This window comes from Colletes gigas, unplaced genomic scaffold, assembly GCF_013123115.1.
Source record: "Colletes gigas isolate AHSC1104 unplaced genomic scaffold, ASM1312311v1 Colletes_gigas_Sc00039, whole genome shotgun sequence".
Taxonomy (NCBI): Eukaryota; Metazoa; Arthropoda; class Insecta; order Hymenoptera; family Colletidae; genus Colletes; species Colletes gigas.
In genome coordinates this window covers 39,718-57,873 of record NW_025106668.1, presented here as the reverse complement: position 1 = coordinate 57,873, position 18,156 = coordinate 39,718, and the positions used below count along the sequence as shown (strand labels likewise).

General features: G+C 30.2%; 4 protein-coding genes across 8 annotated transcripts; 2 read left to right on the top strand and 2 right to left on the bottom strand.

Moving 5' to 3' along the window:
• Positions 1-837: 837 nt before the first annotated feature.
• LOC122402711 (fatty-acid amide hydrolase 2-like) lies at positions 838-7,248 on the bottom strand. The gene is made up of 9 exons (XM_043405726.1): positions 7,104-7,248; positions 6,668-6,876; positions 6,324-6,550; positions 5,175-5,504; positions 4,351-4,643; positions 3,654-3,749; positions 3,362-3,520; positions 2,759-2,941; positions 838-2,489 (listed from the first exon to the last, which is right to left on the bottom strand). Exons 1-9 carry the CDS (start codon positions 7,125-7,127, stop codon positions 2,400-2,402), a joined length of 1,611 nt encoding a protein of 536 aa, XP_043261661.1. The 5' UTR covers positions 7,128-7,248; the 3' UTR covers positions 838-2,399.
• Positions 7,249-8,120: 872 nt separating this feature from the next.
• On the top strand, positions 8,121-10,561 carry LOC122402712 (alpha-L-fucosidase). Its single transcript, XM_043405727.1, has 7 exons — positions 8,121-8,268; positions 8,557-8,833; positions 8,974-9,225; positions 9,313-9,675; positions 9,787-10,005; positions 10,138-10,361; positions 10,454-10,561. The coding sequence occupies exons 1-7, from the start codon at positions 8,251-8,253 to the stop codon at positions 10,544-10,546; spliced, it is 1,446 nt and encodes a 481-aa protein (XP_043261662.1). The 5' UTR covers positions 8,121-8,250; the 3' UTR covers positions 10,547-10,561.
• Positions 10,562-10,664: 103 nt separating this feature from the next.
• Positions 10,665-13,517, bottom strand: LOC122402713 (cytosolic non-specific dipeptidase). 2 transcript variants are annotated; one of them, XM_043405729.1, is made up of 5 exons: positions 12,802-13,517; positions 12,241-12,691; positions 12,075-12,167; positions 10,943-11,416; positions 10,665-10,861 (listed from the first exon to the last, which is right to left on the bottom strand). In XM_043405729.1, exons 1-5 carry the CDS (start codon positions 12,840-12,842, stop codon positions 10,817-10,819), a joined length of 1,104 nt encoding a protein of 367 aa, XP_043261664.1. In that variant the 5' UTR covers positions 12,843-13,517; the 3' UTR covers positions 10,665-10,816. The 2 variants fall into 2 exon arrangements, with proteins under 2 accessions (XP_043261664.1, XP_043261663.1); XM_043405728.1 differs by having other exon boundaries at positions 10,669-10,861; positions 11,739-12,167; positions 12,802-13,514.
• Positions 13,518-13,633: 116 nt separating this feature from the next.
• Positions 13,634-17,402, top strand: LOC122402710 (putative serine protease K12H4.7). Of its 4 annotated transcripts, none has more exons than XM_043405722.1 (9): positions 13,634-13,702; positions 14,620-14,853; positions 15,252-15,433; positions 15,518-15,753; positions 16,181-16,316; positions 16,388-16,707; positions 16,780-16,912; positions 16,988-17,157; positions 17,247-17,402. In XM_043405722.1, exons 1-9 carry the CDS (start codon positions 13,682-13,684, stop codon positions 17,354-17,356), a joined length of 1,542 nt encoding a protein of 513 aa, XP_043261657.1. In that variant the 5' UTR covers positions 13,634-13,681; the 3' UTR covers positions 17,357-17,402. The 4 variants fall into 4 exon arrangements, with proteins under 4 accessions (XP_043261657.1, XP_043261658.1, XP_043261660.1 ...); XM_043405723.1 differs by lacking the exon at positions 13,634-13,702 and adding an exon at positions 13,781-13,890; XM_043405725.1 differs by lacking the exon at positions 13,634-13,702 and adding an exon at positions 13,996-14,013.
• The last annotated feature ends 754 nt before the right edge of the window (positions 17,403-18,156 follow it).

Genomic DNA, 18,156 nt, shown 5'->3' with positions numbered 1-18,156 from the left:
TTTATGATTTTTATCGTATTTTTGGTTGTAGAATCACAGACGAGGTATACAAGTATACTTCGCCTGAGTAGAATCACCCTCTAAAATATTTACCACCAGTAGGTATAAACCTTACATGTATACATAACATACACTTTAATGATTCAAATGTATCTTTGACAAATCCAAATATATAAAACGTTATATAAGTTGTCTTCTCAGAACCTAATTAAGATATCAACCTCATTTTTCTAACAAATCAAATGATTTAGGAGGGCTGATTTGTAAGTGTACAATGAATTTTTAGGAAGTAACAGATAAAAGGGAATGGGAGGATCCCCCAAATTTTCAAATAAAAGCTGGTATAAATTTTGCACAATTTAAACAGCTCTTGCCACACTGAAGAGGAGGAACCACGGTGATCTGGTGGAGCAGCTGGATGAAACTTTTTGAACCTGTTCATTTGCCAAAAAAAAACATATACGAGTGTCGGCGTTTGTGCCATTGGGCCTTGAAAAATATATTCAGATTTGGTACTATGTGTAACGACCCACGTAAACTTTAAGCATGATTTTTTCAATAGATATGGTTAGCACGTCGATAATGCTTTTGCTTCAAATACGTTACGACGCTGGTTCAATTCCCTTCGAAGCAAATTTTCTGTTTCCGTTTTTTTTAGATTTCTACAATTATTACTTGTACGATATATATTTGTATAAAAAAAATTACTATTTATAAGCAAAATAAAATTAGTTCAAAGAGTTTATTGTCAGTAATAAAATAAATATTTCTCATTGTTAATTTAATTTACTTTCATTCGTTACAAGAAATTATTAATTATTTGTAATAAAGAATAAATTGAACATATGTACTATTTATTTATGTAAATTAACCACGAAAACTTAAAACAACGCATTGCAATTGAATTTTCAATTTATTATTTATAAATACTCATTGTTTCAAGATATACATTGTTTTGCTCCAATTTGAAAATTATTTCATTCGTTTCCTACCTCTGTATCAATCGTTTTAACAATTCACAGTCAAATACAATGCGAAAAAACTGCCTAAATGTTAGAATTCTTTTTTCTTTTGTGGGGGGAAATCTTCGAAAGACTTCCCTAGTCTTTGGGGGAAGGCCAGAGGAAGTGTGGGGTTTCCCACATCTTTTATAAGTACGGAACTTGTCCACTAAAGTCCCTCTGATGACCTACTATGGCGACCTTCAAGGGACATCCAGTACATGGACGTTATTTCGTAAAACAAATCATCTCAGGCAGATCACATTCTCATTTTTTAACGGAAATCCTTAACTACATACGTGTATATATACACACCGGCATTTATTGAATTAGTTTGATCAGTTTCATTACATGTTGTTACAATCGATGTGTTACTATTATCTTTAATGTATAACGAAGGTATTAATGTCGCCAAATTAATCGACGTCCACTAATAATTATGATGTAGAACTATGTTTAGGGTGATAAACATCGTAAAAAAAAAGAAGAAAGCAACCAAATTTTCTACGATTCGTGCGTTCGATAAAACATGGTGATGTGCAATCATTCGTATTGCATTTCGATTGCCTCAATTCTGGCGGAAGACCACGTTTGCACAAATTGATGTCTCAATCATTTCAATCTTTCCGCAAAAGCAAAGTTGCAAGCACAAAAAGCAGATTAAAAAAATAATAAACAAAAAGCTTTACCTACGTTGCAATGCGATAAATTATATTTACTAACCTTTAAATCTGGGCTCCCCTAAAAAAACACGACTGAACGCGACGAACTGTTGAGCAGTGACTCGTATAAGGTGAACTGCAAACTTTTGTTTATATACTGCACGAGTTACTGTGCCGCAGAACCGACAAAATAGCATACTTAATTAATGTCATCTGTATATTTAATAAATTCATGGTTCTAGTTTGACTTTTTTTGACTCGGGACTATAATTTTAAGTTAATAGTTCTGTTTGAATCAAGAAGACTTTACAAATGCAATAATAAAAGTTTTATTATAAAATGATAAAAAATGTTAAAAATGCAATTCTATTAATGTTGTAAGCGATAAGGTTGCTTATAAATTTTAGTAACTGCCGCGACGTTCAGTTGCTTTTTTTCCACTTTCTATTTTCTACGACTGTCGCCGCTGACGAAATACTGACGGAGATACAAAACTTCGTGTTTCATAGATTACAAATGTGAAGACCGATCCCGTTTCAAATATGTAGTATAAAAAAATGATCAAACAAAACGTACAATAAGAAATTGAACAATCAACATATTTCTAAAACTAGAAATAATAATTATCCTATTACCATTATGTTAAAAATATTAATAAACGTTATTAATAATAACAGTATACCATTAACCGCATTCCACATGAACAACAAATTTATATAACCTGTAATTTCAGTAATTAAGCCGGTGGAACCCAACCACCAAATGCTTTCTCTAATTCTCGTGCTACAGCCAGACACAGATGATCATTGTATGGAGCCGCTACAACCTTAAGGAAAAATTTTCAGATTAATCAATTAAAAAGTATCGAAACTTATAAAGCATTTAACGCACTTGCTGCAAATACAAGATAATAAATAAATATTTTTGTCTAGATAGCGTCTAGAACTGTAACAATTATGCAACGAGATAAAAACAATAATAATAATCTTATGTAACTTCTGAACACAATAAAATATCGAAGTATATAAATGATATTTATAAAATCATTTTCTAAATAAACTGACATATTACTATCTAATAACGTAAATTTCTTACCTGAACTCCAACAGGGATTCCATTTTCATCTAAACCAAGAGGTACTTGACAGACAGGGAATTTCAGAACATTGAAGAGACACCAGTAACCAAAATTAAAAGGTCTAAAATAAGATGTGTAGTGGTAACCAGCTGGAAAAGGTGAGGATGGATAAAATAATACTCCATCATTTCCCAGTTTATCCTGAAACAAGAATATATCCTTTACTTAATACCAACTAATTAACTTATACAGAAAGACCCAAACGCAATTTCGTCTTTTTTTATTTGTCTCAATTTGGTATGTAACATCAATTTAAAAATATTTTTTAAGCAGAAGACGTGCTCTTTTAAAAAAATTAGTTACTACTTCCACTTATCGAAAGAATTATTCCAACATAAAACTCGTTGTAACTCGAAAATAAGGTCAAACAAGACATGTTCTGTATGAATATTTTTTATTGTTTGAATGTGCTTTGAATTTTTGCCAGAATATGCAGAATGTGTACCACTTATTAAAGCGGTTCCGACATACTATGGGACGCCTTCAGTTAGATATCACTAGTGAAATTATTGAAGGGAAAAAGGAAAAAAAAAAGAAAAATGAAAATCAGTAAAACCTTACCAGTAAATACTTTTTCATATTTGTAGTTGTGTTCATTGCCCATTCAGAATTATCCTTTGGCAGTATATCTTCATCAATTAATTTCAAAATTGCAGCTAGTGTTATTTCAGATGTTCCTGTCACTAATTTTAACATTTCTATAATAGCACTTGTACGATACTAAAAAAGAAAAGGATTGATTTATTCGAAATAAGTAATCGAAATTGCGATTAAACTCATTCTTTCATTAGGAGAATCTCACCGAATCAGCGGTAATACATAAACGCTAAAAAATTCATTCTCAATAACGTACCATTCCATTCGTTATGTGTAATTTAAAATCAAAATTTTCTTGAGACATCCAAAACCTCCACAATCGATAGCTGTATTCCGAACCCGGTATTTTTATCTGCAATATAAACAGGTTAAAGTTAAAAATTGCTTATGAATAACAATATAAAATAAAACAATTTTGTTTAATTTTATATATTGAAATTAAGATATCTTTTTTCAAAGAAACAAATTAAGAATATACTGTATGTAAGTATATAATTCAATATAAATAACAAATAAAACTGCAATTAAAAAGTAAGTTAAAGAATAGGATGAACCACTACTTGATGATCACCGATTCGAATTGTTTTTATCTTGGATAATTTGATATGGAGAGAAATATAAATTGATCTGGTACTTAAAGTATACAAACGCCACTTTAATTTGTATTTAAATGTATTGTAGTAACGATAAAAGACTTCATGTAGATAAATTTAATTCTTAAAGGTTTGTCCTAAGCGACCGGAAATACGAGTTATCTATGATAATCTTTTTGTCTATATCCATAGACCAATACAAGGCGAAGTATGCAATAAAAGTTAATTAAGAAATATTAATAAGTTAATAATTATTAACATATAGTATTACAACAAAATGAAATCAAGTTGTGTGGTCCATACTGTCGGACCATACCATGTAAAAAGTTCAATTATAATTTATAAATAGAAGAAAATTACTTTTGTCGCGAGTCCAGTAATTTCCTTAAAATGGCTGACACATTTTGCGAGAGCAGTTTTCATTGCAAAATTTACTTTACTTGCTCTTATATCATTTGAGCTTTCTTGATAAAAAATATTTAGCCTTGTTAGATCCACTGCTGTATCAAGTTTCAAATCAGAAACTTTTTCACCAATTAAAACTTTCAAAAAAGGTACTAAGTCCTCCGCCTTTTTGCAGATTGGTCCTGACTCTGCCATTGAATTAGGATAATCCTTTTTTCGGAGACCAACGCCTTTCAAAGATGTTAAACCTGAAAATAGCCTTATAAATATCACATATCACATAATAATAATAAAATAACAGAGTCACCTTCGGTTTACTACTCATACGCTGGAAATACAAAAATTCTATTTTCGGCGAAAAGTGCTGATGGGGATAATGCATTTATTTGTGATTTTTATAACATGTAAAGTACTATTACTGTTTAGTTTATACTGAAATAAATAATAATTTATTAATTATACTAAGTTTTACAATATTTCAAATAGGTACGAGATTTTACTCTACCTGTGGGGCAAAATCGAAAATTTCACTATTATCAAAACATCATATTTTTCTAAATAATCAAATATGGTTTTTAAACAAAAATCTCATTTTCTGATTGTGCAAAGTTTAAGTCTATCAGAGGCTGTGAATGCTTTGTAAAATCTTGTTTGCCTTTCGAGTTTTTGTAAGCGACAAAAGCATGTTAGGTATATTGTTTTTATCCTGCTCGTTTCTACTTATAAATATGTTAATAATTATAATTTGTTAATCATTTATATTATGAAAATTTCTAAACCTTCAGTTGGTTTGTGTCCAAAGACTCCATTAAAGAATGCGGGCATTCTAGTAGAACCACCAATATCACTGCCAATAGAGATTGCAGATCCACAAGCAGCAATAATTGCTCCCTCTCCACCACTGCTCCCACCAACATTCCTAGTAGTATCATATGGATTACAAGTTTGTCCATATACATTGTTCCTGGACTCAACCCACAAATTTAACTCGGGAATATTCGTTTTAGCTATCAAAATTCCGCCGGCTTGTTTTACCAAGTCCACTACTGTTGCACTTTCTTCAGAACGATAATCACGTCTGGTTGTTAAACCCATTGTATGAAGCATACCTGTATAATTTTTATGATTTAATTGTACGCGTGATATTACCCCCTTATCTACAAATGGCATATACATGGATCAGAAAAAACCACAGTATACACATATCGCTTTTCATATTTTCTAATTAATTTAAAAAAGAAACGTTTTTATAGAGTTCATACTAATAGGAAAGATGAGAATATACAGAGCTAAAGATAGTATACAAAGTCGCAACCTTGGCGAATTAAAATGATCCGGATTCAATGCCTGAAGATTAAACCACAGCAGATATCAACATTAATTTCTTTTTAAATTAAGTAGAACAAAGAGATTAATTATTTGATGCGCAACAAATTTTTCTGAAACAACTGTTTGAGGGTCAAAGAGGATCGCCTTTTTTCTTTTAAATAACCATATTCCCGTCATTTTTTTCCGCATCACCAAGCGATTCATGTGAAAACTGAAATTTAAGTTATAGCTATATTCAACTACCGATTAAAAATTACTATTATAAACTAAGGATTCTAAAGGCCGTTTAAATCTTATACTAAACTAACAAAATATATGCCTCAATTAATTAACTTATTTCTGACCATGCTGTAGGGAATTTATGAGAAATGCAACTAAGGTCACACATGGTTATGGTTTCCCTCACAGAGAATGATACTGTACTATCATGTATCGATGATAAGAATAACATTCAAATAACTACAATGAAGAATACTGTATGATAAAACAGAGTAATTCTACCACACATATATAAAAAATTTGTGTTGATAATCAGAATTTTCTGATCAAGATAATAAAAGTGTTAATTCATATTAATTCGAATAGAATTGTAATATTACCTTTGGCTTCAATACTTTCTTTTGTTGTAAAAGGAACACCTAGGAAAGGTTTCTTTTCCTTTATTACATTCATATTTTGTACTGTCTGCAGAAGTTCATCTACTGCTTTGGCTTTTTTTAAAGCTTCAGAATAACTGTCTTCTACAACAGCATTTATTATGCTATTTACCTCTTTTGCTCTTTCTATAAATGCTGTGACAACCTCTAATGATGATACTTTCTTCGTCCTATAATATTTTATAATTTCGTTGGTTACTCGTTGGATATTATCAAGAATTCAGTAAATGCACTAAAGAAATACTATAAAAACCTCAAAAAATAAATTACTCAAATTTTTAATGTACCTGATATTATCAGCTAATTCTGATGCACTCATCAACAGTAAATTATTCTTTATTGGTGGCAGTTTTTTTGATTTATTCCAATAGTAGAATCCAAAAAATAAGTCCACCAGAAAGTCCGATATCATATGCATTTGAATGATTAGCCATTTCAAAATATCCATCAAAATCATTCTTAGTACTTCAAATGTAGATTTACACGTATCATTGCCCTAAATAATAAACAATTATAAAAATTAAGTAATTTTGTTAAATAAATAATTTCTTAATTAACAGAAGCTTATAAAATAAATGGTTATTATTCTAAACTTCCCAACATTTACCTACTACAAATTAAATATATATATTTTTATTTTCCTTCCATTAAAAATAAATTTTATATAATTCCAAATAACAACATTTAATCCACATTTCCCTATATAAATAAATTGTGAATTACCTGAGATTTTACCAAAATACACATGTTAATATTATTTTTCAATTCAATTTGTCAAAACAGTAACTCAGCAAATTTCATATGCACCTGAAATTGAATTCACACGTTCAATGTATTTACGACGACACTAGTAACGACGAACTTCCTTTAGCTTCAATGTGGCCAGATCGGGCCGGGCATAATTGAGTGACAATAGTGTCGACGAACTTCCTTAGCGTCTACCGTAGTGGTGAGGATAGCAGCCATACGGATTCCCGAGAATATTCGGGATTCTTGAGTATGTGCGGGGTCCCGAGATGATTCGGGATTCCCGAGAATATACGGGATATAGAATAATATCTGGGATTCTCGGAACACAATTGTGTGATTGGCTATCCATTCAGAAATATCTATCGATATTAAAATTCTGCATTGTCAGAATTATCGAAATTTGCAATTATTTTCTACAATATTACTAACATAAACATTCCCAATTAATAAGATATGTGATCTTCGAGAACACAATGGCTTCGGATTCTGATAATTGTTGGAAGTATGAAGTCACGGTGCGGTAGGATATGTCAGCTTTCCCCACCACTCCGTTAGACGCTAAGTCCGTTGTTGGCGACATAGTACGCCGTTGAATTTGTTTCGGCAAACGCTATAATGTTATCAACAAAAAGATATGAAGTCCCATTTAAAAAAATTAACTTGACCTTAAAATCTCCCCCACCAATAGACTTACACAAGAAAAACTGATACTACATAATGTAACCTTTTAAATCAAATAATTTTTGTAAGAATCTTTTTACGATAACTCCAGCACTTTGTGAAATATTCCACCGTTCTGACTTAAACGTAACACCCTTTATAATACATAATATGCTCTACAATTCGGTTCAAGCTCCATTTATGACAACATAAACTGAATTAGCGAAATAAATAAATAAATGAAATTACAATTATAAACATTTATAAATTTGTTGTGTAAAGCATAAATACTTCCAAAATTCTTGAAGTGCAAAGGGTTAAATAATTGAAACGATATACATATGTAGCTATTGAGGTCGTTGAATTTGTTTTTTATGCCGTATAAGGTTATTGAAAAAAAATACGAGGCTTTACTTTAGAAGTACTGATGATCTTGAGAAAACATTAATTCCGTGTTTGCATGTTCTCTTCAAACAATGTAACACATAACTTTATTTTGAAAAGTTTTGTTATACAAAAGATAAGGCAGATACAAATTGATCCTATTTAACTGAAACGCACTGTAGTATACGCGACGGTAGATTCATGCGAGGGCAAAGTAGTTTTAAAAATATGTAAACCAATGTGAACTATTCAAATATACTTAGATTCTGTGTTTAAATACTACAGATTAAATACTGCGAGCAATTCATTCTTTAATATTTTTATACTTTATGTAATAAAACTATAAATATTGTTATCAATTATTTGTGTAAATTATTTTCAGTATATAATGATTCTACACATTTATATTCTACTTATTCTTTGCATACTGTGCGCATCAGAGAAAAATCAATATATCTTAATAAGATCAGATAATGAAGATCATAAAATATTTTGGACTCGAGAAGCAAAGGAACTTAAATATTTACCATCATGGGACAGTTTAGACAGTCGACCGCTTCCAAGCTGGTATGATAATGCAAAGTTTGGCATTTTTATTCATTGGGGTGTTTTCAGTGTTCCTAGTTTTGGCTCGGAATGGTTTTGGAGTAATTGGCAAGGTAATTTGATTTATTATCTTGTATAATTAATTAATAATTTGTTCTTTTGTATTTATTTATTATAAATATTTTTCATTTTTTACAAGCTAGTATAATTTTACATACTGTTGGAAAAAGTAATTTTGATTTGTTGCTTCTAGAGGAAAAAGATAGTACCAAGTATCATGATTTTATGAAACAAAGATATCCACCGCAGTTTACATATCAGGATTTTGCTCACGAGTTCACTGCTGAATTTTTCAATGCTACCCAATGGAGTGAATTATTTCAAGCTTCAGGTGCAAAATACATTGTATTGACAAGTAAACATCATGAAGGATACACAATGTGGCCTTCAAAATATTCCTTCAGCTGGAATTCTATGGATATAGGACCGAAAAGAGATCTTATAGGTGTCGATCATATTTAAGTCTTATCTGTACTATTTTAAGTCTATGACAATTAGGTTTACATTACCCATTAATAATTTTTTAAATTAGGCGAATTGGCAATTGCAATAAGAAGCTCAACTGATTTGAAATTTGGTCTCTATCATTCTATGTACGAATGGTACAATCCTCTCTATTTATTTGATAAAAACAACAATTTTACAACGGAAATTTTTGTTAAACAAAAGATAATCCCTGAATTACACGAGCTAATAAACAAATATAAACCAGAAATTGTATGGTCTGATGGTGATTGGGAAGCATCGGATGTTTATTGGAAATCAAAAGAGTTTCTGTCTTGGTTGTATAATGAAAGCCCTGTAAAGGATACGGTTGTTGTTAATGACAGATGGGGTCACAACATACCATGCCATCATGGTGATTTTTATACATGTACCGATCGTTATAATCCTGGTAAATATTATAATTCCATGTTAATATAATTATCAAGGTTTTTAATTTTTTTATAACTTACTTTAATAAACTTTATTTTTAATTATTCTATTTTTTATATAAAACCATTAGGAGTACTTCAAACACATAAATGGGAAAATTGTATGACTATTGATAGAAAATCGTGGGGATTTCGTAGAAATGCTGTTCTGTCAGAATATTTTACATTACCAGAGTTGGTAAAAGAGTTAGTAATTACGGTAAGTTGTGGCGGGAATTTATTAATGAATGTCGGGCCAACAAAGGACGGTATTATATCTCCTATATTTGAAGAGAGACTACGTGGCATGGGTATGTTTATAGTTTCATATAACATTTCTATATGTAAAAAAAAAAACAATTAATATTTGTATTCTATTTATGAAACAAGATATTATATTTAAAATTTTCTATAATAAAAGAATAATTGTCTAATAATAATAGGTGATTGGTTATTGGTAAATGGAGAAGCTATTTACAACACTAAACCTTGGATTGTACAAAATGATACTTTGGCAAAAGATGTTTGGTACACACAAGACAAAAACGAGAATCAAATTTTTGTGTTTGTTCTTAGTTGGCCACACAATAACATATTGTACTTAAAATCTCTTAAATTGTCTACTGACGCAACGATTTTCATGCTTGGATATCCACAACCAATTGAAGTAAGTTACATAATGAACTATGAATATAATATGAGCGAATAATGACTGCAAATAACATTGTTTATAATTGATATGAAATGTTTAAATTTTAGTGGAAACAAGATAGCAAAAAATTGACTATATTCTTACAAACAGAACTTCACAAAGGACAGCCAGCTTGGGTGTTAAAAATAAAACAAAAATAAAATATAGCGTTTAAGAATGATTTTTTAAGCGCCTTTGTATTAATAAAAATAATGTTTTGTATACATTATAAACAAAACTTATGCAAACTATAAAATAGCATATTTATTATTTGTTCCTTTTAACTTTCGAATTGTGATAGTAGTAGTAATAATAACAGCAATAAAATATAATTTCATGTTATAGTATACGTACAGAAAAAAGTTTTTCTTTACCATTCATTGCTTCATTTTACACTTTTATCTCATGTGTATACTCAACATATGTTTGTATTAAAGTTGACCTACTTCGTATAAATAAGCTCCAAGTAATTTAGTCTAAAATAAAAGTTATGAACAATTATTCAATTCTAATAAAACAATTTTAACGAACTATACTTTTAATACAAAAATACTTACACCCTCAATATAGTTTCGGATGTTTAATTTCTCATTCTGAGAATGTGCTCCATCATCACCAGCACCAACTGGTAAAAGTAATACATTTTTGCCTGTTACATCTTGGAATGTCAAAGTAACTGGAATCGAACCACCTTCGCGTGATAAGTCAGGCTCTACTTTATAAACATGCTTGGTTGCTTTTCGAGCAGCTACGTAATGCGGATGATCAGGATTTTCAGACCAGGGTTTTCCTCCATGATGCATACTAACATCCATTTTGTTTGGGCTGCCTCTGGTAGCCCATTTCTTTTTCAAATGCGTTATTACTTTCTCAGTAGTTTCTTCAGGAGTCATATCCGGTACTATTCTAATTGAAAACTTGCCAATAACTTTTCTTGGAATAACAGTCTTTGACCCTGGTTCACTAAATGCGCCTTCTATACCATGGAGAGACAAACTGGGTTGTCTCCATCTATGCATTAACAGTTGAATCTGACAAAATAATAAAGACCATTAATATATAACACAGCAAATACAGTAATGTTTTGGATACTGGCCGACATTTAGGACCGAAATTGGTCAAAGATGAAGGGAGGTACATCTTTCAGGAAATCCCGTCTCTTTTTTCAGAAAATATGAGTGAGACAGAAATGGATAAACATGACACATTGATATCTCACAGATTTAAAAACAAACATACTTGACCAATGAGACAAGCGGAAAGCTAGTTACAAGAATTAGTGGGGATAGCAACCGGTCAATTTCCAAGACATCACTGTATTTAGTATTGATTTATCAAATTATGAATACATACTTTATCATCATTGTGAGCCAGTCTATCGATTCCAGCAGACTTCTTAAATTCAGCAACATCAAATTCTATTGTTTCATAGGATTCCAGTTCTTCTTTTGTAATTTCAGCAACATTGTTATAAATACCATCTACTAAAATTTTTCCATTAACATCAACCAATGTATCTAATAAATATATCAAGTCTGCCATTCCTTCGTGCACAGTTCCACCAAATACACCGCTGTGTAAATCCATTGCAGCGCAAGATATTTCCAATTGGAAGTAACATATACCTCTCAAACCATATGTAATACAGGGCTTTTTCGTACCCAACCAATAGTTATCAGATATACACACATAATCAACACCCTGCAAAAATGTATCTTTACGTGCCCAAAGAAGATCGTCCAAACCTTCGCTACCAGCTTCTTCCATACCTTCGAAAACAAACTGTAATAGAAAAATAATTAGTAAGAAAAAGGAAAAATGGAAAATCATACTTTTTACAATTAATCATAGATACCTTAAGATTGACCGGAATATCAACTTCAATAGCTTTGTAAGCTTGCAACGCGTGTATCCAACAAAGTACAGGACCTTTGTCATCTGTACTTCCCCGTCCAAATAATTTTTCGTCTTTCTCGACAAGAGTAAATGGTTCTGTGTCCCAACCATCTTCTTTTAATGCGGGTTGAACATCTAAGTGTCCGTATAAAAGAACAGTCTTTTTCTGCGGGTTGCACCCAAGAGTTCCTAATAAAACAGGAGGTAAAGGAATTTCACTTTTATCTGGAAGTGTTTGTTTCCCTATATCGACTAATTCTGTAGTAGCACCAAGATCCTTTAGCTTAACTTCCGCCCATTTCATCATTTTAATTATTTCATTTCTGTGATCGGGCCATGCTGAGACAGATTTTATAGCCACTGCCTCTTTTAAATTATCGATATACTCTGCCTTATGCTTGTCAATGTAGCTAAAAATTGAATACAATTAATATGAAAGTTACATTATTGTTTTACTATGAACGCATTAAATTTAAGTAAATTTCTGTATATTTAAAGTAATAAAATATTATTGCAATACCTAAACAAGCTTTTTAAAGATGTTGGAATCTCGGATGCCATTCTTTTTCTTATTACGTGATTAGTATTTTATGAAGAACTGTTAACTTTCGTTTCTAAATGCAATTATCAGAAGAATTATTAACTTTCGTTTTTAAATGCAATTCATCGCTCAATTTTATCAAGTCTTATCGAGAAAGGGCGTGTTCTTTCAAGTATTCGAACTTGTCAGAATGTGTATGCGTCTACTTTCAGTTTAATATGTGTTGTTATTTATACGTACATGGAAAACAATGTACTTTCCTTCAATGTACATTAAATTTACGAATAATTATTATTAATTTAATTTGAGTTAAATTTTACTTAATAATTATAATAATAAGTAAAGTATATAATAAAATAGAAACTCGATACTCCCACTAAAAACTTGAAATACACATTAATGTGTGGCCAGACTTGGCACAATTGAGTTCATCGACGTGATGTGTATAAATGGCGCTAATGTCGTCTACCTCACATCTACTGACAACTCTATCTCTACCTATGTATAATTTGTATTACATTTGTAACTTGACTGCTTAGGAACCATTAGAGATGACTTTTTGAGAATGTCTTTACCATTGATATCGAACGATTGATGTATATTAATATTCTCATAATTTTCTATTTGTTTTTATACAGTTACTAAATAGTTATTTATAAAAAATGTTAAAATGTTGTGCATCTAGTTGAAAAAATTCATAACGAATTCACAAGCTACAGTCGATCACACTGAAAATCGTTCACCTTTACCAATTTATTTTTCTTCATAAATAATAATAATAATAATAATAGGTCATTCACATCTTTTACTTCGTAGATGTCGCTACATCTATCTTTCGAAAAGTTGTCGTTACAAATAAATGCTACATGTTGCGTTGAACGTAAGTTTTTTATAAAATGAAACGCATAACTACTAAATTATTACGTAAATATTAGCTTCTAACTTAGAATTCATCAAATTAATTTAAAACGTTTTGATATTTTCCTTAGTTAATATACATGTTTAATCGAAACAATTTGATTACCGAGGAAGTGTTTAAAAAGTATATGAACCAGTGCGAATATTGAAGTAAATGTACTGTACTAACATATTTACTTATAAGAGTCGTCTATTAATTTCAATTTTCAATATGATTTAAAGTTATCACTGCTTTTTTAATTGTATCTTTCGTCTTGTACAAAAATGTAATAGGTTCTCTGTATTTTCTAAGAATTTTTTAATATTAACAATAACTAGAAAAGAAAATTTACAAAGAGCTGTTACTGTACAGTTCGATCTCTCCTTAATTTATACGAATATTTACCAGTAGAATAGAGGATAACAATACCAAATACTTTTAATTCTCGAGTATTTTCATACATTCTTTTTCATTTTGATCCAGTCAATATGTTGATTTCATTGTTAAACATACTGCCATTATTTTACTTTTCTGGGTCATATGCAATTTTCTATTTTTAACCTTATCGGCTTCAAACGAATAATAAGATAAGTTTGTTCAAGAAAAACGATTGATCGTTTATGTTAAAAAAATATCTTTGCAAAGAGTATTTCTTTAGTAGTTATTCTTGTAAACAATACATGTGAAATGTAATTTATACTTTAGTGAGAGTAATTATGATTAAATATAGTTCTTACATTTCTTCTGTAAACTTTTAAATTAAAAGATTGAATATTGTATCTTTTTCTTTTTAGATTTATTAAAAAATAAATATAATAGCACAATATTATCGATCATTTTAATAGTGAATTCATGCATATAACACTAACGATTAATTTGCTTTCTATTATTTCTTTCAGGTAACTGCCAATAAATTTAAAATGCATACGAAAATGTGGAGATATTCTTTGTTATTGCTTTTTATTAATCTCATAGACATTAGTATAGCATGGAGAACTTTCATGAGAGGTAGGAGCAAAGATGGCAATTTAGGTGCTCCGATTTTGTCAGAAAATATTGAACTTCCAGAAGAGCAATGGTTTACACAGTTTCTAGATCATTTTAATCCAACTGATGCACGTGAATGGCGACAGGTAATATAAAGTAGTAATTGGAATAATAGCTTACTTATACTAAAGTATTAAAACATTTCTTAGTCTTAGAATAAGTTTCATACATGTATAAATAATAATATTATGAAATATTAATAAAAAGAATAATGGAACATAAAAATAGAATTGAAAAATTCATATGCACGATACACATATAAAACAGTTTTTATCTTACCAATATGTATTATATACATGTTTAACATGCAAATGTTTCAATACAATTTTTGTATGTGTTATTTAAAATTGTATGTTTTTTCAATTTCCTTATTAATGTTTCATACGGCTACCATAAAAATTGTTTTATTAAAAAGGATTAATATTAGAGTTAAAAAAAAATTTTAATTTATTAATTAATCAGCATTTCTAATTTATTCTCATAGAGATATTTTGTAAATGGAAATTATTATAAAAAAGGAGGTCCTGCATTTTTACTGATAGGAGGTGAGGGTGCAGCGACTGCTAAATGGATGGTAGAAGGTCAATGGATTGAATATGCCAAAGAATTTGGAGCAATTTGCTTTCAAGTTGAACATCGTTTTTATGGGGATAGTCATCCTACTCAGTGCGTAATAATATTTGGAGATTTCACATTTTGATTACACTTTAATGAATAAGTTAGCGATATGGTGTATTGTAATATTTACAGAGATCTGAGTGTGAAGAATTTAGTGTATCTCACGTCGGAACAAGCACTTGCCGACTTAGCCTATTTTACGAAATCAATGAATAATGATTATAAATTGCCAAATAGTACTAAATGGATTGCATTTGGAGGATCGTATGCTGGGTCATTGGCTGCATGGTTGCGTACTAAATATCCCCATTTAATACATGGAGCTGTTTCTGCAAGTGGTCCTTTATTAGCTAAAATTGATTTTCAAGGTGAATATAAAACAATATTACTTAGTCAGAAAAGTTTTGAATTTTTTATCGAAAATTGAGAATAAACATCGCTGTTGAAACATACCGTCGCGTCGAGTACTGTCCAAGTCAGCCGCGCGAATTATCTTTTAAATTCTGTGAGGTTGTAATGCCCAATAATAAACTAATCTTGTCTATTTTTGGAAGTTGTTGTTAACGATTTTACGAAGTCTTTTACGAAACGTTGACTTCACAATTGAACGAGTAATTCGATAGAATGATTAAACGAATAAGTCGATACGTTTTACTTCACGATTGAAGGACGAGTTGAGCACGATTGCTTTGATAATCGAATGAAGAGCGAACGAGGAGTGTTCGATGTTATAAGTGTTTAATTTTTGATTCCATAAGCACTTGTCACTCGAATGTTAATAATTACTGCTTGCAGAATATTACATGGTAGTTGAGTCTGCTCTGAAAAATCATTCTCTAGCATGTGTGAATGCAATAATAGAAGGAAATAGGCAGTTCCATATAATGTTGCGTCATCCAGTTGGTCAATCTGGGATAGTTAAAAAATTTCAGTAAGCGAAAGTCTAGCTAGTTTCCTCCTTAAATAATTATATATTGTTATTGAAGTCTCCCTTATTTCTAGCTTGTGCGATCCTATTGATTCTGGACACACTAAGCGTAATGATATCTCAAATTTATACGAAACTCTAGCAAGTAATTTTGCTGGTATTGTGCAATACAATAAGGACAATCGTAACAATTCTGCAATGGCTAACTTGACTATTGAAAGTACATGTGATATTTTAACGGATGAAAAATTTGGTATTGAGATTGATAGACTTGCCTTTATAAGTAATAAAATACTGAATGCAACAGAAGATAAGTGCTTGGACTATGTGTACAGTAAAATGGTACACAAACTTCGATCTGTTGCATGGACAAGCAAAGAGATAAAAGAAGGAGGTAACTTCTCTTGATATTAACAGTATTAACAGTTATAAAATTATTGTATTTTAATAACATTTTTTTTCAAAGGCCGTCAATGGATGTATCAAACGTGCACAGAATTTGGATTCTTCCAAAGTTCCACCGCGCGACCAAATTTATTTAGTGAAACTTTTCCAGTGGATTTCTTTGTGCAACAATGTACCGATGTGTTTGGGCCCAGGTTCGCTAATACACTAATAAACACTTTTTCATTATTCCAGCTATATGAAATTATTATATTTTTATATTTCAATAGGTATAATATTCATTTGTTAAATTCTGGAGTCGCGCGAACAAATATTTTATACGGCGCGTTAAATTTAACAGTTACAAATGTAGTATTTGTACATGGATCGGTTGATCCCTGGCATATTCTGGGAATTACAAAATCATTGAATCCACAAGCACCTGCCATTTATATTAATGGTACATAAATATCGATTCATTGAAATTTTACGTATGTTCTCGCTAATATTAAATTTTATAAATTGTTAATTTAATATTATGTCATACAGGTACTGCTCATTGCGCAAATATGTATCCTCCATCCAAGGATGACTCACCTGAATTGAAGAGTGCTAGAATTCAAATTGGACATTTAATCGATCAATGGTTGCAAGATTAAATGTGATATTTTTAATTTTTCGTGTGATATTGTATAAGATTGTTAATAAATAAATGAAGTATGTTTTGTCTTTTTAACGAAAAATTATATATTAAAAGAATTAAATTTATTTCAGTAATTTTATGAAGAATTTATAGTTTTTTTTTTTTTTTTTTATCAATATAAATATCATCGCGAACAATCAGGCTATGTAAATATATTTAATTCAAGTATTTTGTGCATTATGAAGACTAACAACACATTTCCGTAACATGTCATTAAATATATGCTAACATTTGTCATTATGCGTTATGTTAAATGACAATAATGTTAGTATAAATATATTAAAAAAATTTGCCCATAATGGCACTATTACAATTTTCTCTGAATTACCAAGATATAAATAAATACATGTACAAACTTATTATGAATATCTTACTTTCAGTCAATGAATACGTACATATCAGTTTCTAATTATATTTTACTTCCAACGAATTTAAAAAAAAAAAGAAAACATTTATCTGTGGTAAAATAGTACATACCATACTGTATATAAATAACCCAGTAATGTAAATTCTGTAAACGCAGATTCGATGTAAATTTTAATATAAGTAATCGTCTTATCATCTTAAATAAGTACCGTAACTAGATTTTGTTTCTGAAATGGATAACATCGACCTTTCCTAAACGATATTTCCTTCGAATATCGTGTTACTGCAAGAATGTTTCTTAATTCCTTTAAGGCAAGGCCAAGGTGCCCATATCAGATTTCATTTTTGCCAAGTAGGTGATTTTCATGAATATTGTACCATTAAAAAGAT

Excerpts from the sequence above, each read along its gene's own strand:
- LOC122402710 (XM_043405722.1), top strand. The coding sequence starts at position 13,682 with ATGCTACATGTTGCGTTGAAC. Across the intron at positions 13,703-14,619 it reads TGCTACATGTTGCGTTGAAC|GTAACTGCCAATAAATTTAA; the intron begins GTAAGTTTTTTA and ends TATTTCTTTCAG. Across the intron at positions 15,434-15,517 it reads GGGGATAGTCATCCTACTCA|AGATCTGAGTGTGAAGAATT; the intron begins GTGCGTAATAAT and ends TAATATTTACAG.
- LOC122402711 (XM_043405726.1), bottom strand. The coding sequence starts at position 7,127 with ATGTGTATTTTGGTAAAATCTCAG. Across the intron at positions 3,750-4,350 it reads TTACTGGACTCGCGACAAAA|ATAAAAATACCGGGTTCGGA; the intron begins GTAATTTTCTTC and ends TTTATATTGCAG. Across the intron at positions 2,942-3,361 it reads ATATGAAAAAGTATTTACTG|GATAAACTGGGAAATGATGG; the intron begins GTAAGGTTTTAC and ends TTCTTGTTTCAG.
- LOC122402713 (XM_043405728.1), bottom strand. The coding sequence starts at position 12,842 with ATGGCATCCGAGATTCCAACATCTTTAAAAAGCTTGTTTAG. Across the intron at positions 11,417-11,738 it reads TGGCTCACAATGATGATAAA|ATTCAACTGTTAATGCATAG; the intron begins GTATGTATTCAT and ends TTATTTTGTCAG. Across the intron at positions 10,862-10,942 it reads TCCGAAACTATATTGAGGGT|ACTAAATTACTTGGAGCTTA; the intron begins GTAAGTATTTTT and ends CTTTTATTTTAG.
- LOC122402712 (XM_043405727.1), top strand. Across the intron at positions 8,834-8,973 it reads GTTTTGGAGTAATTGGCAAG|AGGAAAAAGATAGTACCAAG; the intron begins GTAATTTGATTT and ends TGTTGCTTCTAG. Across the intron at positions 9,226-9,312 it reads ACCGAAAAGAGATCTTATAG|GCGAATTGGCAATTGCAATA; the intron begins GTGTCGATCATA and ends TTTTTAAATTAG.